Source organism: Nomascus leucogenys, chromosome 9 (genome assembly GCF_006542625.1).
Source record: "Nomascus leucogenys isolate Asia chromosome 9, Asia_NLE_v1, whole genome shotgun sequence".
In the NCBI taxonomy this organism is placed as follows: Eukaryota; Metazoa; Chordata; class Mammalia; order Primates; family Hylobatidae; genus Nomascus; species Nomascus leucogenys.
In genome coordinates, this window is record NC_044389.1 from 66131349 (window position 1) to 66154682 (window position 23334).

The window sequence follows — 23334 nt, forward strand, 5'->3', positions numbered from 1 at the left end:
TGTGATTCTAGAGACTAATAATCTACTTCATCATTTTTTCTTTTTTAAAAATCTGTTCCTTACCCATTTATAGTATTTTTTCAGCGTTTCTACTGGGAGAAGGAAGGAAAAATGAAAAAGAACTAAAATAATTCAATTATGTTTAAGCAGCTTTTTGAGAATAAGCTTTTTGAGCGTGTAGGAACTAATGTTATGTTCTCTTGTCCCATGATCACAAAAAAGCTGCAGGATTTTTAGTGATTTTAAAATTTGTTCCATTTTTAACTTTCATAAACTAAGGAGAATGTTGTAAAATTGAAGTACATTGTACTCACCCTTCTTTAATTGGAACCAGTGCAATGGGTTAAGATGTTTTAAGCATTTTAAAATATAGGGTCATATCTGTAAGAAAACAGAAATCAACATAGATTTAAACTGTCTATTCTGTTAAAATCAAAGCCAATCATATTTCCTCAAAAGTCGGGTACTATGTTCCTAATTCTTCTCCCCTTCAACTCATTGCTGCTATAGCAAAGTTACAGCTGCAACAACTGACCCAAGTCATTTTCAGTGGCTCAGTATTTGCTGAGTAAACAGTTAAATAATTTTTCCTACGCTTATCAGTGCCTGGTATATGTAAATGATGTTAGCTGCATCATCATCTTCATCATCATCATTGTCGTCGCCATCATCATGCAATTTTATATTTACTGCTGCCCACACCCACATACACAAATGACTATCTGCCCTATAGCCTACTCTCTATGAGAGCAATTTAAATCAAGTAAGGTATATTTTAGGTTGCTAATGTTAAGAGCTGAAGAGAAAAAAAAAAAAAAAACAAGGGGATAGGAAGTATGGGTGGTATTTGTATGTTAGATTTTTGAAGATGGCCAAGAAAAGCCTCTTAGAGAAGGTGACATTTAAGAAAGGTTCTGCAGTGAAGGAGTAAGACATGATCTGGGGAGAACTTTCCAAAGTGAACAGTAAATGCAAAGGCCCTGGGGTAGGAGTCTGCCCAGCCTGTTTAAGGAACAGTGAGGCCAGTGGGGCTGCAGGTGTGAGTGTGAGAAGTCAGACATGAGGCCAGATCATGGGGGGCCTGGAAGGTGGTAGGACTTTTGTTTTGTACTGAGTGACCTAGGGAGATCCTGGAGGGTTCTGGGGAGAGGAATGACATGACCTTACTCAGGTTTTAAAAGAATTACTCTGGCTACTGTGTTGAGAACATTGTGAAGGTGAGGGCAGGTAAAGGAAAAAACAGTAAACATTTAAATATCACTATCCTATAAACTATAATGGGATAAGATAAAAAAGATACAGACAGAAAATCAAGGTAGTCTCTGGTGACTGCCCACTTGTTTGTTCTGGTCACTGTGACTGCACACAGAGACCAAATCTCCCAAATAAAAGTCAGGGTTGGTAAACAGTGGTACATGTGGCTATAATAGCTAAATACTTCTATTTGCTTATTTAAATTCTCCTAAAACATAAAAAAACAGAATTGGTTTCCTAAATTACAGTTTTTGGCAGTGACTACAGGTCACAATAAAGAACAGTAAGCCCCAACTTTCCACAGCTTTTATTTTTCCCTAAAAAAAAAGAGTCCATTTTCTTATACAGACATTCATTTATGTAAGACCCACATCAGGCTTTTTCTAAAGTGCCAAAACCCGTACAATCCTCATAACTTCAGGTGAGAATTATAATGGGCAGAAGAGTGTATCAACTAAAATACTCAAGGCCATCTCAAATCCTGAAGAGTCCCTGGTTTCTGTGACAAGGGGGAATTTTGCTAGCAAATAATTGAATTAAAATCCAGGTAAATATGCTCTAAATCTTCATCTTCAGGTTCTTAATTCTTTAACATATTGTATCAGATTTTGTATTCAAATTTAATTATATTTTGTAAAAAGTTTTAATAATTCCTAGATAAATTTCATTCATTAATTTTCTATTTTATTCTCTATATTCTTCTTTGTTGTATCTGTCTTCTTCTCTTTCCACAAATTCCCAAAGACAATCCCTAAAAAAACTATTAGTCCCAGTGTTCGGTTGGAGATAAATTTATTCCAACAATCCTCAGGTCTGTGGATGTCTAGAGTGTAAATCTGCAAGAGAGGAATACAAAGTTATATTAATACTTAGTCTGGACTTTGGGTCATAACAAACATGTTAACACAGAGGAGAAAACAGCAAATACAAAAAATACAAATATAAAAAATGAAAAATTAGCTGCGCACGGTGGCACATGCCTGTAGTCCCAGCTACTCAAGAGGCTGAGGTGGGCGGATTGCTTGAGGCCAAGAGGTCAAGGCTGCAATAAGCCATGATCACCCTACTGCACCCTCCTAGCCTAGGTGAGAGAGTGAGACTCTATCTCAAAAAAAAAGAAAAAGAAAAAGAAAAATTTACCATATTTTTCACTTGGAATGATCCAAGCTGTTTCCTAAGAACTTTGGTTGAGGGTTGCATGAATGCTTGTGAGGCAACCCATACTATTTTTAGTTCTAACTATTTAGAAAGTTCTTCCTTATAGTGACTTATCTAACATCTGTCTCCCTGCAACTCCTACCCTCCAGTTCTGGTTTTAGTGTCTGGAGCAAAGTTTCTCAATGGAGAACAAGTCCCATTTGGGCAGGACAACTCTCTATAATGCAGGACAATCTGGTGCAGCACAAGATATTGACTGTATCTGGCCATCATCCATATAGTCACCCCTCCTAGTTTATTATGATAACCAAAAATGCCCTCCCACATTTCTAAATCTCTCCTGTTCAGGCACCTACATTTAGGGAAGGGGAGCTAGAGACCTAAATCTGTTGCTAGTAATCTAGAACAAGTGTACTCCTTTTTCCCCATGGTAGCCCTGCAAATACACTAAGGAAGTCTCATGTATGTTCCTATCTTCCTTAGGCATGGGGGACTATTCTTTATTATGTGGTCTGCAGACTTACAATTATCATGAGTTCCTTTCTCTTTAAATACTAAAAGGCTACGTCCATCTTTAAACACTGTATCGAAAACCAGACAGGGAGGCCAGGCGTGGTGGCTCATGCCTGTAATCCCAGCACTTTGGGAGGCTGAGGCTGGTGGATCACTTAAGGCCAAGAGTTCGAGATCAGTCTGGCCAACATGGCGAAACTCTGTCTCTACTAAAAAAATACAAAAATGAGCTGGGCATGATGGCATGTGCCTGTGGTCCCAGCTACTAAGGAGGCTGAGGCACGAGAATCGCTTGAAACCAGGAGGCGGTGGAGGTTGTACTAAGCCAAGATCGTGCCACTTCACTCCAGCCTGGGTGACAGAGGGAAGACTCTGTTTCAAAACAAACAACAACAACAAAAAACTGGACAGAGGACCATAAATGCGATTTAAAATATAAAGTGGGCTCCAAGTATTTCTTTTTTCTTCCTTTGTTTTTGAGACACAGTTTCCTTCTGTCACCCAGGCTTGAGTGCAGTGGCACCACCTTGACTCACTGTAACCTCTGCCTCCTGGGTTCAAGTGATTCTCCTGCCTCAGCCTCTCGAGTGGCTGGAATTACAGGTGCACACCACCATGCCCAGCTAATTTTTGTATTATTAGTAGACACAGGGTTTATCCATGTTGGCCAGGCTGATCTTGAACTCCTGACCTCAGGTGATCTGCCCACCTCGGCCTCCCAAAGTGTTGGGATTACAGGCGTGAGCCACTGCGCCTGGCCGAGTATTCCTTATAATATTTGTGATTGTCTTAATAATTTTTGCCTTCCTGTACTATTTAATATTCAGGTGTTTAAATATTAACATATACCCATTATCCAGACCAGACAATCAAATGACAATGTCAGCCCTCATGGAGCTGAGCTATGACCAAAAAGGGATGCTGAGAAATTCTGAAGGGAAAAATGGTGACATCCTGGAGAGTCACCAATTCACATTTTAGTTTTCACAGTGAGGAAAACAGCAGAGGGGACACAGCATATGGTTTACTTTACAGACATCAAATTCTGATTTCCTTCATACCATGTTATGTGAGTCTTGCCTATACTGATAGTAATTGGCAATAATCTGTATAAAATCAGTCATCTAAATACAGCTTCATGAATACCTTCTTTTTTTTTTTTTTTTTTTTTTGAGATGGAGTCTTGCTCTGTCGCCCAGGCTGAAGTGCAGTGGCATGATCTCAGCTCACTGGAACCTCTGCTTCCTGGGTTCAAGTGATTCTCCTGCCTCAGCCTCCCGAGTAGCTGGGATTACAGGTGCCCGCCACCATACCCAGCTAACTTTTATATTTTTAGTAGAGATGGGGTTTTGCCATGTTGGCCAGGCTGGTCAAACTCCTGACCTCAGGTGATCCACCATGAATACCTTTTTGATTCTGTTTAATGAAAATAACAATAACACTGATATAAAAATATAGTCAATTTATTAGCAAGTGATTTAATCAAAATTAGATTTAGTTCATTCATTTACAAGTCAACAATGTAGATTCTCAACAAAAGTTTCTGACAGGTAGGGGATGTGGTGTGGGTGAATATCCTGAAATGACAGCTTCCTGCTCTCTACGGGCAGAACTTTGACATGTTCCGCATTTCATGTCTTATCTGGCCTTGGTCTTTATGCCAGCAGAAACCAAATTTATGAATAATTAGTCTACTAACCATCACTAGAAACCCAGATTTTTTTTTTTTAAAGCTTTATCTGTCAGTTTGCTTTTAGAGTAATTCAACTCAAACCACAAGCTTCAGATATCGCTGAAATTTTTCCAGACATGAATCAGAAGTAATTCCAGGAAAATCAGAGGGGAAAATTTGGATTTAGGCCTATATTATTTTTTAAAAATAATATACCTTGGCTGAGGTTGGTAGCTCACACTGGTAATCCCAGCACTTTTGGGAGACCAGGGCAGGAAGATTGCTTGAAGCCAGGAATTTGAGACCAGCCTGGGCAAAATCTCAAGACCCCATTTCTACAAAAAATAAAAAAATTAGCCAGGAATGGTGGTGCATGACTGTAGTCCCAGCTACCCAGGATGCTGAGGTGGGAGGATCGCTTCAGCCCAGGAGTTAGAGGTTGCAGTGAGCTGTGATTGCACCACTGCACTCCAGCCTGGATGACAGGCTGGACAACCCTGTTTCAAAAAAAAGTATAAAAATAAAATAAAATACTATAGCTAGCTTTCTTATAAGTTGAGGCCAGAGGGCAGGGGGGTCTGTTAAAGGTAGTGCAAGCCAAGTAGATGTTTAAGAAGTTCCTTGCCAGGTAAACACAGAGGGCATACGGTTTAAATAACTTTTATAATTTATACCAATGAAATATGAGGGACAAATAAGAAAAAGGTCAAACCTGGTGAGTCAGATGGGCTCCTACAGCACCCAGGGCAGCGTAGTAGGGAGCAGTCTGTCCACTGTTCACACCCACTAGGCTCAGTGCCCCCAGCATTGCAACACTGAAGCCGCTGAGCCACGGCTTGGTATTTTCTCCGAACCGCAGAGCCGTTGACTTAAGACCAATCAAAACATCATCTCTTTTGTCCTAATATCAGAAAGAAAAATAAACTGTTTTTTGAGATTTAGTTCACACACCATAAAATTCACATTTTGAAGTATCAGATTTAGTGTTTTTTAGTATATTCACAAGGTTGTGCAACCAATTACCACTAACTACTTTCAGAAGAAATTGTCTTTTAAAGAACATGCAGATATACCATAAGCGGTGAAAGATGACAGTAACTCAGAAACAGCCTGATCAGTAATGAATGTGCAGGCCAATCAAAGCTAAACACCACTGCTAAAATCACCATCCAGCTTCATTTCTATATACCATTATATTTGTTATAATCCTATAATGACTTTTAACTATATTTTTAGTGTTGGGATTAAAATTAAGCTCTAATTCTTCCCATAGCTCCTCTCTACCTCAGACTTCTCAAATCTCAATGATCTCCTATACATTTTAGTTTCAATCTTGCAAAAGTCACAGATGTAGAAAAATGCTCACTTACCACCTAACCACATCCACTCATTTTCCACTTCTAGCCCAATCTATCCCTTGCCTTTCCTATCAAATCCTGTTTAGGTAGAGCTAGGTCTTGATGATATAGCCACATGTAGCTGCCTGGTTTCTCCCAGCAAGTTTACCTGTAAGCATCTCCACATACTGTTGTAAATAATGATGGTCATGTGGTATCAGTGGCTGCATGCTGAACTCTCTGCACTGACCTACCGGCAGACAGCAACCTGACAGGCTCTCTTTTGGGGCCCAAATCCAAATAACAATGACTGTGGGTGTTTCTGTTTTTCCTTTCATACTAGAATCACCTTCAGGGTGCAAACTGTGTCTAGAGTTACCATGTGAACCACAAAAGTGCCAATGAGTATGTGGTGTTTTCCTGAAGTTGTTAATCTAATTGGAGTACTGGTATCCTAAGCACTCATTCCAGACCTTACTGCAAAAAGTACAGGCATCTCTTCTAACCTGTAAGTCAAGTTTCACTTTGGAAGTAAGACTGATTACAGATCTGCCTTTTCATGATACTACAAATGTAGCAGGGCATAGGGGGTTTAGTGGAAGAAAACAGAATGAAATCCAGACATATTCTTCAAGTAAATGATTGAGAATACATAATCATTTTTCAGAAAAATACTGAGAAAAACTTTGTTGAAAAGTTTATAAATGTATTCTCAGAACATGTACTATCAAATCATCACACTGTATACCTTGAATATGCATAATTTTATTTGTCAATTACTCCTCATTAAAGCTGGGGGAGAGTTTACAAATGTAAAAGAAAAAAATGAGTTTTTAAAATGGAATTTATCAAAAAGGCAATATCAAAAGCTATAAAAATGCATATAATCCTTTCAGGCAATAATACCACTTCTAAAAATTTAACTGAAAAACTCCTATTCAAGAAGTATTAATGATTAGAACAATATTACTTACAATTGTGAAAACTCAGAAACAGCTTAAGTAGCCAAAATAGAGAAACTGTTAAATTTTTTTCAATTATGGTACATCAAATTTATGGCATGTTAAATTGGGGCATGGACTATCTCATAGTCCATAGTCTTAAAGCGACAATGACAAAGAATTGGTAAAAATATGGGAAAATGTTCACTAACTATACCAAGTAAAAAAGTTGCATAATTCAATGATTAGAGGGACAGGAGAATGTAGTGGTTAAAAGCAGTCTGAACACTGGGTTCGAATCGCAGTTCTGCCACCCACTAACTATGTGACATGGACAAATACTTCTTCACATGTTTCCTCTTCTGTTAAATGAGGATAATGTAAGTACTTTCCTCAAAGGCTGTTGGGGGATTAAGTCTGTAAAGTACTTAAAACAGTGCCTGGCATATAGTAAATACTACTTTATTGCTTGTAAATAAAATAAATGAGTTGAATTTTGGTAAACACACATAAACATAAAAAAATTTTTGTTGGAGCCATGGAACTGTGAATGACTTTCTTTTTAGAAAAAAAAATTCTTCCTCCTTAATTTGGTTCTTAAAGTTCTTAAAAAACAACAACAAATTTTAGAAAAAAATGCTTTCTCCTTAATTTGGTTCTTTAAAAACAGCAACAACTAAACCAAAGTTAAGAAACGATAATTTCTTTACCTGATGGGCATAAATAGTATCATATATTAGTGTCCACATAACTCCAGAAAAATAAAGAGGCAGGCAAACAGATGGATCACAGGAACCCTTGATAGCAGACCATCCAAGTAACGCTCCCCAATTAAATGTCAAGCCTACAATTAGCAAAACACAAAAAGGGGGAAAGTCTATATGTACTTTAGAATCCTAAAGGGAAGGAGTGGCATCGGAGCGCGTTCAGTGCTCCTGGGTATCAGACTCTGTGTGTGCTGCTTTCTGTGGGTTCCTTCCTTAAACCCTTTCAACTCTCGGTGGTAATTATTAGCTCCATTTTACAAAAAAGAAAACAGGCTCAGAGAGGTTAATTAACAACTAAAGTAACAGAGCTAATAAAAAGAATAATATCCCCTAATTAAGTAAATAGGAGGTTTAAAGAGAAGATTTATCCCACCTAGTATGGTGTACGGCACTACCAATAACAGTAGATGCTGGAATCTGAACTTACATTTATCTGACTCAAAAACCCATGTTCTTTCTGTTACCACTCTGCCTCCCCTATCAGCTACAGAAACATGAATATACATAGGAACACTGATTTATTCCACAAGGGCATCATCTCTGAGGACTGTAAACAAACACCTACATGTTGACAGCTCTCAAATCTCCACTTGCAAGCCTGATAACTCTCCTAAGCTCCAGACTGCATACTGAACCGTCTGCTGGACTTCTCTGCCTGCAAGTTGCTCATGTACCTTAAACTCAATGTGTCCCAGATCTCTTTTCTCAGAAACCCCTTTTCTCCTCCTATATTACCTATTTCCACTCATGTCCCCTCCTTAACTGATTAAGTGCCTCTCCTTTGTGGTCCCATAGCACTCCTGCCTGCCACGTTGTACTGCAATGACCTGTTTATCTGTAATCTCCATCTCCACCTCCTTAAAGATGGTCAGTGTGTTTTAGTCATTTTTTATTTCCCCAGTACCTGTTGCAATTCCTGGCACAAAGTAAATGTAGGAGTTTGGCAAATGTTTGGAGTAAATATACCAGCTTCTTAATATTATCTTATAGATAGGAAATGCTTATATTGAGAATATAATTTAAAATTTAATAAAGAGAACATTCAATGAGAGGATCTTAGAAAAAGATAAATATTCTACCACAACTTTCCCGCACATCAGGCTCACGTCAATTTCTTGAGTTGCTTTTATTTCTTTCATTCACTGAAAAAAATGATTCAAAGAACTAGAATCATTCTAGGAATAGAATAGAAAAGTATGGGAATAGATATTTTTGCAACAGATTCTGATACCTGCTTACCTAACTATCTTCCTTTCTTTTCAGCAACAAGTATGCATTCAATACCTACACCGTGCCAAGTGCTACGCTAAATGCTGGGCCACAATTTATTAACCGGAGACCATAGCAGGCTCTCAACATATTCTTGGTTGAATTAATGCTGCTGAAATGAGTAAGTGCCGGATTAGAATCCTATGGTAGCCCAGAAGAGACTGTCTAACTGCTTCCTGAGAGGCTTCATAGAATACGAGCTGTCTAAGCTATCACATACACTTTAACCCTTGTTTTCCTGCCACAGAGTGCTTCCTACCCCATTCTCCAAATTCTTCAGGGCATGTAGATCAAACATTTTTTCATGACATATATAGATTTTTAAAAAAGCATTTCAGAAAGCAATGGCCAGGTGTGATGGCACACATCTATTGTCCCAGCACTTTGGGAAGCCAAGGCAGGCAGATCGCTTGAGCTCAGGGGTTTGAGACCAGCCTGGGGAACATGGCGAAACACTGTCTCTACAAAAAATACAAAAATTAGCCAGGCAGGGTTGTGAATGCCTGTAATCCTAGCTACTCAGGGGGCTGAGGTGGGAGGATCACTTGAGCCTGGGAGGTCAAGGCTGCAGTAAGCTGAGACGGTGCCACTGCACTCCAGCCTGGGCAACAGATCAAGACCCTGTCTCAGAGAAGAAGAGGGGAGAGGAGAGGGTAGGGGAGGGGAGGAGTGGGGAAGAGAGGAGAGGAAAAAAAAATGATGATGATGATAACCCTAATAAATATGCAATATTTCTTAGCTAATAAAAATAGCTAACTGCTCTCCTTTAAAATATGAAAATCTACTATTGGTTAGGAAAATTACATGACTGATTTGTCATTTCATCTTTACCTATTTACCTATCTCTCCATAAAAGTGTAGTTTGCAAGTATCAAAGGAAATACTTTTAGTTATTTTAAGCTCACCCAAGGCTAGTTGAGGCCAGTATGTAATTCTTTTCATTAGTGGGTAGGTGATGACAAGAAGTAAGGATCCTGCTCCCAGAGCTATACTGAAAAGAGGAAAAACGATTAAAGTGATTATTACCACTACCTCTTAGAAACCACGAAATACTTTAAGACAACGACGTAAGTAATACTAATTGGAAAATATATTTTATCTTAAATTATATTTTATGTAAGTTATCTTCCTAGACTTTGACTTTCCCTATTATAAAGGATGAGTAGAAAACTACTTTAAATATTATAAAACAATCAAACAAAATAATAGCTAACACATAGAGTACTATCATGTATTAGGCACTATTCTAAGTGAATCACACTTGTTAATTCATTATAATCTTCACAATGACTCCAAAAGGCAGGTATTATAATATAAAGTTTTATTCTCTTCCTTTTTTGCAGATGGGGAAACTGAAGCACAAAGAAATTAAGTAGTTTGCTAATTGTCATATAGCTAGTCATAGAAGAGCCTAGATTCAAACCTAAGGCAGTCTGGCTCCAGAGTCCAACCTATCAACCACCAAATGTTAACTATCAAATGTTACTGCCTCTCTGAACTGTTTGCAAACATTAAGGCATCTAATAAACTGAGATGTCCCAACTAATAATTAGAGTCAAGATATCCCTCCTTATATATATGATGCAGTGTTACTTTTCTAGAAAAAAGGAAACACCTATGAAAACGTGATAAAATAAGATGTTCTTAGGACCTCAAAGTTTATCTAACACTACCCCTTCCAGAAATAACCTTCCAAAGGTATTTTCATGTAATTGATGCTATCAGGGCAAGGCATGTAAAGTAACTCTTTTCGTCTTTCTTCTCTCCCATTGAAGCACTTTGTAAACCGCAATCTGATACACAAAAGTTTCGTTTTGTCTTGTTTAAGAGATATAGGAATGAGTCCTCCCACTTCTTTCTTCAGTCATTGATTACTAACACCACCCTAGGAAAGACATAGTTCCTCTTTTTGCAAAATGAGTATAATCACCTCTGCTTGAAGTCTACTTTAGAGATACTGTCAACATAAATAAAATTATACATATATGTGTGGGTGTATACACACACATCCATGCACACACTTAGAAAACCTATGAAATTGCCTTGTGTCCCTTAGGGAATGTAGTACAAATACTGAAGGTGGTTCAAAACAAATTAAATGTTCATTTCTTAACTCCTTTGGCTGAAAGCATTCTTGAAGCAGATTTAAAAATGTGTGGTGAGTTACTTACACTTGCTAACTTACAGATGCTTAATAAGTAGCAAATGAACAACTTTGTGATAAAGATATTTCATTTTATTCCTACTTTCTCCATTTCAAAGGAGAGATTTTATACACGATGTGGAAAACGTTTAATATACCTGTAGTAATTTAGACACAGAAGAACACCCAGTGCCAAGGTTAGCTGTCCCCCAAGAAAAACAAAGGACTGAAAAGTGGAAATGTCTCCAGCGGCTATTGGACGATTGGCTGTTCTTGTAACCTTAAAACATAAAAACAGATACCTTAGCTTCACGTAATGACTCAATCATTTATTTAAACATTTAATGAAGAGACTGGCCCACGGTAGGCACAAATATGAATGAAGAGAGAAATCAACATTTTAAGTACTGTCAGGAATCAAAACTTCATATTTAAAATAGCTTTGAAAAGAACTAAAAATTCCCATCACTCATCTCTTTTCTCCCATCCCCATCTCTAAACAAACAAAACAAAGGAACTTCCTGGCTGGGTGCAGTGGCTCAAGCCTGTAATCCCAGCACTTTGGGAGGCTGAGGTGGGAGAATTGTTTGAGGCCATGAGTTCAAGACCAGCCTAGGCAACATAGGGAGGCGCTGTCTCTATTAAAAAAAAAAAAAAAAAAAAAAAAATTAGCCAGGTATGGTGATGTGTGCCTGTAGCCCCACCTATTGGGGAGGCTGAGGTAGGAGGATTGCTTGAGCCTAGGAGGTTGAAGCTGCAGTGAGTCATGATTGCACCAAGCTCTCCAGCATGGGTGACACAGCAAGACCCTGTGTCAAACAAATAAATAAAAAACAAAGCAACTTCCTTATCAGCTATTTAGCTATAACGTGTTCAATTTCCACAGAGAAAGCCTAAAATATTTACAAACTGGCACAATCTCAGCTCACTGCAACATCTGCCTCCCGGGTTCAAGCAATTCTCCTGTCTCAGCCTCCCAAGTAGCTGGGATTACAGGCATCCACCACCACGCCTGGCTAATTTTTTGTATTTTTAGTAAGGACAAGGTTTTACCATATTGGCCAAGCTGGTTTCGAACTCCTGACCTCAAGTGATCCGCCTGCCTCGGCCTCCCAAAATGGCAGGATTATAAGTGTGAGCCACAGTGCCTAGCCCTTTTAATCTTCTTAACAGGGTCCTTAACAGATAAAAATTTGTTGATGAAGTGCAAATTCAATTTTTCCTCTTACAGGTTGTGCTTTTCGTATTTCTCACAGCTTTCAAGATTTTAAAATTTTCTTTAGTTTTCAGAAGTTTGACTATAATGTATTGAGGTGAGGATTCTGTGTGTTTATCGTGTCTGGAGGTTGCTCACCTTCTTAAATATGTAGGTTTATGTCTTTTGCTAAATTTGGGGCTTTTATAGCCAATATTTCTTCAACCATTTTTCAGCCCCAACCCCTTTCTCCTGTTTTTCCAAGACTCATGAAACAAATATTAGATCATTTGTTATAGTCCAAAAGTCTTCAATTTTTCAGTCTATTTTCTGTTTTCCAGATGGTGTCATTTCTATTATTCTATCTCCAGTTCACTGATTCCTTCCTCTGTCCCCTCCATTCTGCTGTTGGGCCCAACCACTGAATTATTATTACAATTATTATATCTTTCACTTCGAAAATTTCCATGTGGTTCTCCTTTATATTTTCTATTTCTTTGCTGAGAGGTGGTATTTTTCATTTGTTTCAAGCATGTTTGTAATTGCTCACTCAAGCATATTTATGATTGCTGCTTTAAAAATCTTTCTAAGAAATCCTAACATCTCTGCCATCTCAGTGTCGTTCATCTGCTGATTGTCTTTTTTTCACTCAAGTTGAGATTTTCCTAGTTCTTGGTATGACAAATGATTCTTAACTGAAATCTGGACATTTAAGTATTACGTCATGAGACTATGAATCTTATTTAAACCTTTTATTTCAGTTGACTTTTTTTGACACTGCTCTGGCAAAAGAAGGGGGTGGGAGATGCTGCCTAATTGCCACCAGCTGGGGTTACAAGCTCACGTTCCCAATCTGGTTTCCACTGGCCCCTGCCAAGGGGCTTTTTTTTTTTTTTTTAAATTATTTTTTATTTTTTTCCTGTCTGTGCCCAGTGACATTTCCAGATTTCTGGCTTCTTCAGTTCCAAGTCTGGGATATATGAAGAAAAACAAAATCTAGGAAATTCTTTGGGTCCTGAGGTCCCTAGCCAGTCTGCCACCTTTTTCTCCACAGTCCTCTTATGTTTGTTTTATGTATAATGTCCAGGCGTTTTAGTCATACTTAGTGGAAAGAATAGGGAAAATACATCTATTCCATCTTCCTGGAAGCAGAAGTCAAAATCTATGTAATTAGTTTTAACTCTAGTCAAGAGTGTGGGATGTGAACGTTTAGGGGAGAGTCTGTCTACCAAATAAGATAAAGCAATTCGGAATTTTGCAGTTTGCCTTCAAATATTTAATCTCAAATGTTCACTTATCTAAACAGACCCATGCTTCATAAACTGTTACTAATTTATGGCACTATTTTTCATTTTCTGGAAGGCTTATACTAAGCTAGAAATTTTTTAAAGTGATGAACTACTATTAACATGTTCAAGAATTATCTTGAAGTGATATATGCCAGAAGCCTCATTCATAGAGTGTACAGAATAAAACTGACCAGGATGTGTGAACCTCCAAATCAAGAAAGTGTGTATCTCATATGTTTGTTGGTTGCTTGTTATGTCTTCTTTTGAAAAATGTCTGTTCATGTGTGTTGCCTAGTTTTTAATGGGTTTTTTTTTACTTGTTGTTTGAGCTCCTTGTAGATTCTAGACATTAGCCCTTTGTTGGACGCATTGTTTGTAAATATTTTCTCCCATTCTGTAGGTGGTCTGTTTGTTCTGTTGATTATTTCTTTTGCTATGCAGAAGCTTTTTAGTTTAATTAAGTCTCATTTGTCTATTTTTTTGTTGTTGTTGTGTTTTCTTTTGGGGACTTAGTCAGATATCATTAATCATCAGAGAAATGCAAATTAAAACCACAATGAGATACCATCTTCTACGCCAGTCAGAATGGCTATTAGAAAGTCAAAAAACAGATGTTGGTGAGGATGTGGAGAAAGGGGAACACTTATACACAGTTGGTGGGGCTGTAAATTAGTACAATCTCTATGGAAAACAGCATGGAGATTTGTCAAGAACTAAAAACAGAACTACTAATTCAACAATCCCACTAGTGGGCATCTACCCCCAGGAAAAGAAATCATTTTGCCAAAAAGACACCTGCACTCATACATTTATCACAGCATTATTCACAATAGCAAAGTCGTGGAATCGACCAAAGTGTCCATCAATGGATGACTAGATTAAAAAATGTGGTATATATACACCATGGAATACAAGGCCATAAAAAAGAACAAAATCACGTCATTTGCAGTAACATGGATGGAACTGAAGGCTATTATTCTTAGTGAAATTACTCAGAAAGTCAAAACCACATGTTCTCACTTATAAGTGGGAGTTAAACAATGGGTACACAGAGACATACAGAGTGGAATAATAGACACTGCAGACTCCAAAAGGTGGGAGGGTGGGAGGGGAGTGGAGGATGAAATACTACCCATTAGGTCATACTACATATGGGTACACTAAAAGCCCAGACTTCACCACTACACATTATATCCATATAACCCGACTGTAACTGTACCCCTAAATCCATAAAAACAAAAACATTTTTAAAGAAAAAAAAAAAGGACAGTGTGCATCTCTTGGCAAATTAAGGCATCCCAGTTGTGTCAGAGAAATGCTTTACCATACAGCTCCTGCCACTCTTCTACTACATCCCATATCCTCCAGCCACACGCAGACCATGTAGTTGCTGCTATCAAACACATACTCATCTCACAGCCATGCCTCTGGACCTGCTGTTCCCTCTGTCTAGAGAAACCTTCACCCTCTAGCCCATTCTTTTTTTGCCATCCTATTCTTTCAGAGTTCAAAGGTCACCCCGGCCTGGAAAGTTATCTCTAACCCTCTCCCTTAGGTTGAGGTAAGTGGTCTTCAGCAAGTTCTCTGGTGAACACTATTCTCAAAAGACTTCTACTGTTTTATAATAACTAAACCCTGAATGTCAAGAATGTTGTATTTCATCGATGCAATCCTAGAACTTGCCACTGGGTCTTCCACATAGCAAGTACCAATAAATGTTTTTGAATTTAAAAATATACTAATGGCCAGGGGCGGTAGCTCATGCCTGTAATCCCAGCACTTTGAGGGGCCGAGGCAGGTGGATCACCTGAAGTCGGGAGTTCAAGACCAGCCTGACCAACGTGGAGCAACCCCATCTCTACTAAAAATACAAAATTAGCCGGGCATGGTGGTGCATGCCTGAAACCCCAGCTACTCAGGAGGCTGCGGCAGAAGAATCACTTGAACCTGGGAGGTGGAGGTTGTGGTGAGCCAAGCTCGCACCACTGCACTCCAGGCCTGGGCAACAAGAGTGAAACTCCATCTCAAACACACACACACACACACACACACACACACACACACACACACACACACATGCAACACTATTCTATTAACTAAAAATTATTACAGGTATGCCTTGCGTAAGGAAAATTCAGGCTACATAAAAGGTAAACTAGGAGTGATTATTAACTTCATATAAGTTTATATAAGATTATTCACTTTTTATAATTCAATGTGGGTTTCTTTTAAAATCAAATTTCAATTGATTATTTACTCAAGAATTTAATGATCTTGTACTAATTATGGCATAGTTGCTAAGATAAAAAGGCAAATAAGATGGCCCCTTTCCTTGAGAAAATAACTGTCTGTTGAAGAACAAAGAAATAATTATACACACGCATTAGAACAGGTACAAAAAAAAATCCAGAGAAAAATAATGCATCAAGTTCTTAACTGAAGTTTTCTCTAGGGGATAAGAGGAGGAGATAAGGATGATTTGCACTTTTCATTGATTACAATTCTATATTATCTACATTTTTCAGAACAAGCATGTATTATTTTTCTAAGGAGAAAAAATGGGTAAAGTTATGTTTTTAAAATAAACAATTATAGGAAACGCCAACAAGGGCTGCCTTGATTCACTTGATTTACGTAAGAATAGTTAGGGCTCTAAAATACATCTCAGAGGAAGGGATGACAGATCTTTTGACACTTGAAGGTTCAGGATGGATTTTTCACTTTCACTCCTAACCTTTAACTCCCTCACCCTCAGTCTTCCAAATTCTCAACTCACTTTATAATAATAAATTACACACCTTGCCCCTGGGGCCACTCTTGCGTTGAGAAAGGAAGTATTGTACTCTGCACTTTGCAATACCAGCTATTCAACTGATCCTGGCACTTTCCATGCTGGATTTCTGTGGTCACTGAATGATCTTGTTGCTTTATATGGCATTCAAAAGTGATACCACTATGTTATTTTGCAGAATTGAGAAGAGCCTCTCTATTCCTTTTCAGGATGAAATTACCTTTTTATCATAGTTCTGGTCCCACATGTCATTAATAGTACAGCCTGCTCCACGCATCAGAATAGCTCCAGTGCCAAAGAGGGAGAGCATGTACCAATCTGGAAAACAACCTGGTTCAGCTGCCAAACCAATGCTCCAGGTACATGGTAAATACAGCAGCCAGGTTCCTAAGCAAAAATAAAAAGACAAAAAGGTACAAATTTAAGTCAGTTAACTGTCTTCATTTGTTTAAACACCACATACCAAAGAAATAAAGAACACTATAAGTCAAAAAAAAAAAAATGACAAAACCGAGAAAATAAATTTGCAACTCGAATCACAAAGGACCTCTTACTATGCAGAGTGCCTAGAAGAAAGAGATCAATTGTCCAATTAAAAAACAGACAAAACACATAATAAAAATTCACATCAAAAGAAATACAAATGGCTCTTATACATATGAAAAGATACTCAACTTTGAGAAACACACATGAAAACTACATTGAGATAAAAATTTTCACCTATCACTGGCAAAACCCAACATCTGACAACACACTCTAGGGAGCTGAATACTCTTATGTATTTCTAATGGGTTACAAAATGGCCCTACCTTTGTGAAGGACAACTTAAAAATTGTTTATTGTGTGTTTATATGTGTATATAAATATATATATGTACCTACATATAAAACATTCATACATGAATGCTAATATGCTCAAAGACTGTGTCACGAAGAACACACTAGAAACATATAATAATGGTTGCTTCTGGGGAGGGGAACTGCGTGGACAGGAGACAGGGGTAAGAGGCTTGCCTTTCACTCTATACCCTGGCACCTTCTGAATATTGTATCATATACACACATTACCTACTCAAAAAAGTTAGCAAAAATTTCCTTTACTATTGTTAGTACAATACACTAAGATGGTCTAGTTTTTTTTTTTTTTTTTGAGACAGCGTCTCACTCTGTCACCCAAGATGGAGTACAATGGCATAATCGTAGCTCACTGTGGCTTCAAACTCCTGAGCTCAAGTGATCCTCCTGCCTCCGCCTCCCTAGTAGCTAGAACTACAGGTGCAAGCCACAATGCCCAGGTAATTATGTTGCCCAGGCTAGTCCCAAACTCTTGGCCTCAAGTAATCTTCCCACCTTGGCCTTCCAAAGTGCTGGGATTATAATTGTTAGTTTTTTTGTTATTTTGAACTGAGTACTTTGCAGCTACATGTACAAATGGGGTTAGTTCTTAGTACTTAACCAATAAACTAGATGAAATTAAGACAAAAGCAAATAGATTATATAAAAGACTTCAAATATGATTCTACTTCTAAAAGAAAGTCTTTCAACTGATGTTTGGATATGCTGTCTATTAGATAAATTCTGAGCTTTCTTTCCCTATTGAGAGATACAAGAGAAAAGGGATTTGGGGCTAAAGAAAGTTCAGACCCTGAAGAAAAATGGTCAAATGACTAAAGTCCCTGTAATCATGTTTAAGCTTCACTAAGTTTAAGCTTTATTCATTTAGACATATTTATGAAGCATATACTCTGTGCCAGAACTGTGCTAAGAACTGGGAATACAATGGTGGCTAAGAGAAAGGTGGCTTCTGCCTTCATGCAGCTCGTAAATCAAAAGAAATGCAGTTAAATAAGCAATAACAATAAAAGATCAATCCAGCAACAGGACAAGAACAGGGTCCTACAAAGGCATAAAACAAAACTATCTAAGTTAGTTAGCTAGTTTTGGGAGGAGGGAGAGAGGAATCAGAGGGTCTTTTCCAAAGGGGATCTAAATTTACACAACAGAAAAGTCAAGGAGAAGCCTCAAGCTAAAACCTTGAGAAATGGTCAGTCCAGACCTGAATTCAGGTTGTCCTGGACAGACTCATACTTGGTGTACTCCACAGTAACAATGGCTAACATTTACGGAGTGTTCATAAAGTGTCAGGCAGTGTTCTAAATGCTTTATATGTCTAAACTTATTTAATCTTCAACGACATCTTTATATTAAACTTATTTATTCATATATTTATATTAGAGACAGGGTCTGGCTCTCTTGCCAAGCCTGGAGCGCAGTAACAAGGTCATAGTTCACTACAGCTTCTGACTTCTAGGCTCAAGCAATACTTCTGCCTCAGCCTCCCAAGTAACATCTTTACATAGTAGGTACTGTTAATAACCCTATCTTACAGATGAGGAAACAGATAAACAGAGTGGTTTAAGTAAAACACAGTAGGTTTAACTACTTTCTTTACCCTGGAGCTATGAGTATAGTTCACAAGGGACAGAGGAATAGCTGATCCTATCCTCCTAGGCTAGAGAAGAAAGAATACCACTTCACAGCTATTATTTCCTGGTACAATTAGAACTGAAGGTTCCACTAAAAAGAAAAAAATTCTAGACAGAAAGACGTGTAACCACCTATAGTGTTTTCTGTCAGGAACAAAACTTCCTTGGCCAAAAATCTGTATTAAAAGTGCCGTATTCACTTACTGATAGGAATCTGTAGAGCTCCCCTACAGATGACAAGGGTTCCTACAGTGAAGGGGAAAGTAAGAAGACTTCTCAGTTCTATGTCTGCCACTTGTAAGTTGAGTGACACTAGACAGTAAAGTATCTTGAGGCTTAAGTCTTCGTTTCATCTGTAAATGAGGGAAGAGAACAGCTATCTCACAGAGTCGTTATGAGATGACAATATTAATGATGTTATGACAACAATAATAACAGATACATGGCACTTACTGTACCAGGTGGTTTCACAGAACACTTTTGACTCTCACAACAAGCCTATGAGATAGGCACTATTTTTATTACAACCATTTTACAAATACAGAAACTGATGCAGAGAGGGAGTAATTGTGCCCAAGACCACACAGGTAAAAAAAGGCTAAGGTGGTATTCCAACCCAGACGGTCTGGCTGCAGTCTGTGTCCTAAGTCCAATGCTGTCACTCTGTACTCCCTAAATCTCTCCATACACTTCAGTTTCACCTGTTCTTTTGTCCCTACTGATTCCTCGCAACATTTTTTTTTTGTCTTCCATATGACACTTTCATTCCCCATACTTTTCTGTGAAGAAAGACACAGAGGTAGCAAAGACAAGAGACAAGTAGATTGCAAAAAGAAATGTTTCGTGTAGAAAAGGGAAAAACTCTATGGGAGATGAAATAAAATGAGCAAGTTCTGAGGGGTGATGGACAGATCAAAGACAGATGATCTTTAAGACAACATAATCACCCATAAATGTGGTAAAACAAAAAATTACACTTCCAATTTGGTGGAAAGAGTGCCACCTGCTGAAACTTTCTGGCATAAGGTAGTCAGCCCATTTGAAAGAAGCCGTATTGCCTTCTCAAAAACAATGAAACCTACTATTGATCAGTGAAGGTAACAAGATATAACTTCAACAAAGTAAAACAATGAACATACAATTATCCCACAAAATAAGAACTTAAATAAAGAATTATCAAACCTGGAATTCTACTCCTGTCAATTATTGTTTCTGGCGTATGGTAGGGGTTCAAAATACATTTGTTGAGTGAATTCTAACATAGTACTATTTAGTTTTCTGAAAAATCCTGTAATGATCACCTTATTTAGAACCAAACCATGCAGGCTGTTATCTTCCTAACATACACAATCTGTAAGTACAATTTTCTCCATTCCCCATTTCTAAGATAATAATGGCTATTTCTTCAGCACATATTATGACAGGCACTGTTCTAAGCACTTAACATATATTAATGAATTTTCATGACCTCATAAAGTCCATATTATCATTAATAGTATCTTCATTTTACAGATGAAAAACGGATGCCCAGAGAGGTGAAGTAATTTAACCAAGGTCCCTCAGATGAGCAGGGTGGAGGTTCACATCCGAGAGGTCTGGCTCCAAAGTTTTGCTCATAACCCCTTTGTTGCCTTCTGTTACATGGCAGAAGGTCCAGCCATTAAGATAGAAGCCAGAGGTTTAACTGGGGAAATGGGAATAATGGCAGATGTTCATCTATAAGGCTACACTGCCACTCCATGCCACAGACTCCCAGAACAGAATTACAGTCAGGCTTCAGATTGGAACTGGGCTTGGAAATGTATGCTTCTCAACGTGAATCCGGCCCCAAAACGCATAGGGGTCATACACAGCCACCCAATGATGGCACGGCTGTACCTATCATTCAGTAGGCTTTTATGCTTTGATAGCTGATTGTTATAACTTAGTGCTCTAATCCCAAATAGGTTGTGAATAAATCTAGAATACCAAAAGCAAGGCCTAATTCGGGTCTTGTATGGGCAAAAGTGGAGTAAATACACCTAGGCCTTTGAATACATCTCCATACACTGCAAAGGCAAATATCAACATCTAGATCGGCTGGGGTTCATCCTTCACTTCTTCCTCCACGCTATCCAGCTTCTTCTGATACGTTCTTGTCTAGTCTCGTTTCCCATTTTCCACACCCACCTGGTGTTCCAGGTCAGGCTTGTATTCTTAGTGTTCTAACACTCCACCCTTGGGTCTTTGCAAAAATACTTCCCGCACTAAGATCTCTTCCCTCCTCTGCAAAATCAACTTGTCCTTTGGAGTATAACTTCTTCTCGAAACTTTCCAGCAAGTGATCCACAGTAATTTCTCTTTTTCCTGTAGCACTTCCTATCTGCATCACTCATATTTGATCCATATTTTCCTAGCTCACCAGATAGTCTTTTTTCAACTAGACCAGAGTTCCTTGAAAGCAAAGAGGTTCCATAGCTTTTTCTATCTCTATGGCCGGACAATGTAGTAGGAACTTATTAATTCACTTAACACTACTGGAGAAGCCAATCAATCAACAAGCGCATAAGGTCAGTGGTGAGTGCTATTAAGAAAAATTGCGGATAAAGCGATAGAAAGTGAGGTTGGTAGGAGTTAATTAAAATAGGAAGGTTAGGGAAATCTTCCTGTCGGGGGCGATTGTGAGCTGACAAGCAATCCGTAAGCGCTGTCCCTGCTGCGTTCAAATGAATCAAATCTTTGCCTTATGGGTGATGCAGGTAAAAGAGCTCCGACTCAGCATCAAAACAGAGTTCTTCAGGTCTGGCTCTGACGAGGAGCCTTAGTTTCCTCAGCGTCTTAACTGTCTTAATTATTGTCTTTGTGGTCCTTATAAGATTGCGGAGAGGATCAAACATTCTAATAAATGAAGGAGGGCCACGAGAACGGAACCTTCCGCTTGAGTCACCATTTAAACAATTATTTGTGGAATGAGAATTATCTTGCCCGCTTCAGGTGCTCAGGATGCAGACAGACGTGAAACTGGCGGGTCCTTTAGGAGACTGTCCCGACTGCGTGTCCCGAGGTGACTCGCCCCAGGGCGCACGGCAGCCGGCAGCCAAGCCCAAGCTTTCAGGCTCTCATTTCCATCACGCCCCGGCCGGCCGCCGCGGACAGCTCCGCGGAGCCGACTCGGAGGCTGCTACTTGCAAATTCCCGGGCTGCCCGCCCGCCCGCACTCACCAATGGGCTTGTCCAACCGCATGAGGCGCAAGTACGGCTGCAGGGGGCGGGGCGCAGAGTCCACCACCGCCGCCGCCGACAGGCTGAGGTGGCGCCCGCGCGGCTCGGGACAGGCGGAGGGCTGCAAGTCACCACCGTGGGGCGCGCCAGCGGCGCGCGCCAGAGCGAAGGAGCGGCCCCGCCAGCCCGGCAGCCACGCCAGTGCCACAGCCCGCAGGCCCCGCGCGAACCCCGCAGCTCGTGAGCCCAGCATGGCGCTGGTGAGGCCGGGACGAGCTCTGATTGACGTCATCCCCGGCAGGCATGCGCAGTGGCATTCGCAGGATGCAATCCAAGTCGGCCAGGCTGGGCCGCGGTGTGGGCAGAACCTTGCCTCATCCTTACTTGTGAAACAGGGGTCATCGTGGTCGCTTACTCTAAGGGAGGAATACTTAATGAAAAAGGAATTTCTATTGGCAAAAGGCAAAAAAATTACAGTAAATTTAGTTGTATTTTTTACAACTCGATCTCGATTGACTTTGTGGTTCCATTATTGGGCCACACTCAGAACGGGGTCTCTGAGGAAAAAAACAAAAAATAGAATCGGGCAACTTTTTACAACTCGATCTCGATTGACTTTGTGGTTCCATTATTGGGCCACACTCAGAACGGGGTCTCTGAGGAAAAAAACAAAAAATAGAATCGGGCAACACCTTATTCCATAAAATAGAATAAGTATTCCAGGCCGGGCGCGGTGGCTCACGCTTGTAATCCCAGCACTTTGGGAGGCCGAGGCGGGCGGATCACGAGGTCAGGAGATCGAGACCACGGTGAAACCCCGTCTCTACTAAAAATACAAAAAAATTAGCCGGGCGTGGTGGCGGGCGCCTGTAGTCCCAGCTACTCGGAGAGGCTGAGGCAGGAGAATGGCGTGAACCCGGGAGGCGGAGCTTGCAGTGAGCCGAGATCGCGCCACTGCACTCCAGCCTGGGCGGCAGAGCGAGACTCCGCCTCAAAAAAAAGAAAAAAAAAAAAAAAAGAAAAATAGAATAAGTATTCCAAAGAGTCGAGCGGAGGAAGTTGGCTTTATAGACAGAAAAAGGGCTGAAGAAAGCAGAAGCAGAGAACAAAAAGCGGATTGGTCACTTCAAATTACTTTCATTGCGCGGCGGGGACAGGGAAACAACAATAGAGAAATAACGGATTGGTTAACATTAGGTTACTCCAGGTTAAGGACTAAAACAGGAAACTTAATTGTCATGACGATTGCATTTTGAAACGGCCTGGTTGGAAAATTGGCTGTTGTCTCTCTTTCCTGACTTCTCAGAATGTCGGATATA

At 39.5% G+C, this 23334-nt stretch overlaps 1 protein-coding gene across 1 annotated transcript; it reads right to left on the minus strand.

Annotated features, from left to right (window-relative positions):
- Window positions 1-1557: 1557 nt before the first annotated feature.
- Window positions 1558-22411, minus strand: COQ2 (coenzyme Q2, polyprenyltransferase). The gene is made up of 7 exons (XM_003265837.4): window positions 22016-22411; window positions 16550-16716; window positions 11213-11334; window positions 9817-9902; window positions 7586-7719; window positions 5310-5498; window positions 1558-2090 (listed from the first exon to the last, which is right to left on the minus strand). The coding sequence occupies exons 1-7, from the start codon at window positions 22305-22307 to the stop codon at window positions 1926-1928; spliced, it is 1155 nt and encodes a 384-aa protein (XP_003265885.3). The 5' UTR covers window positions 22308-22411; the 3' UTR covers window positions 1558-1925.
- Window positions 22412-23334: the final 923 nt, after the last annotated feature.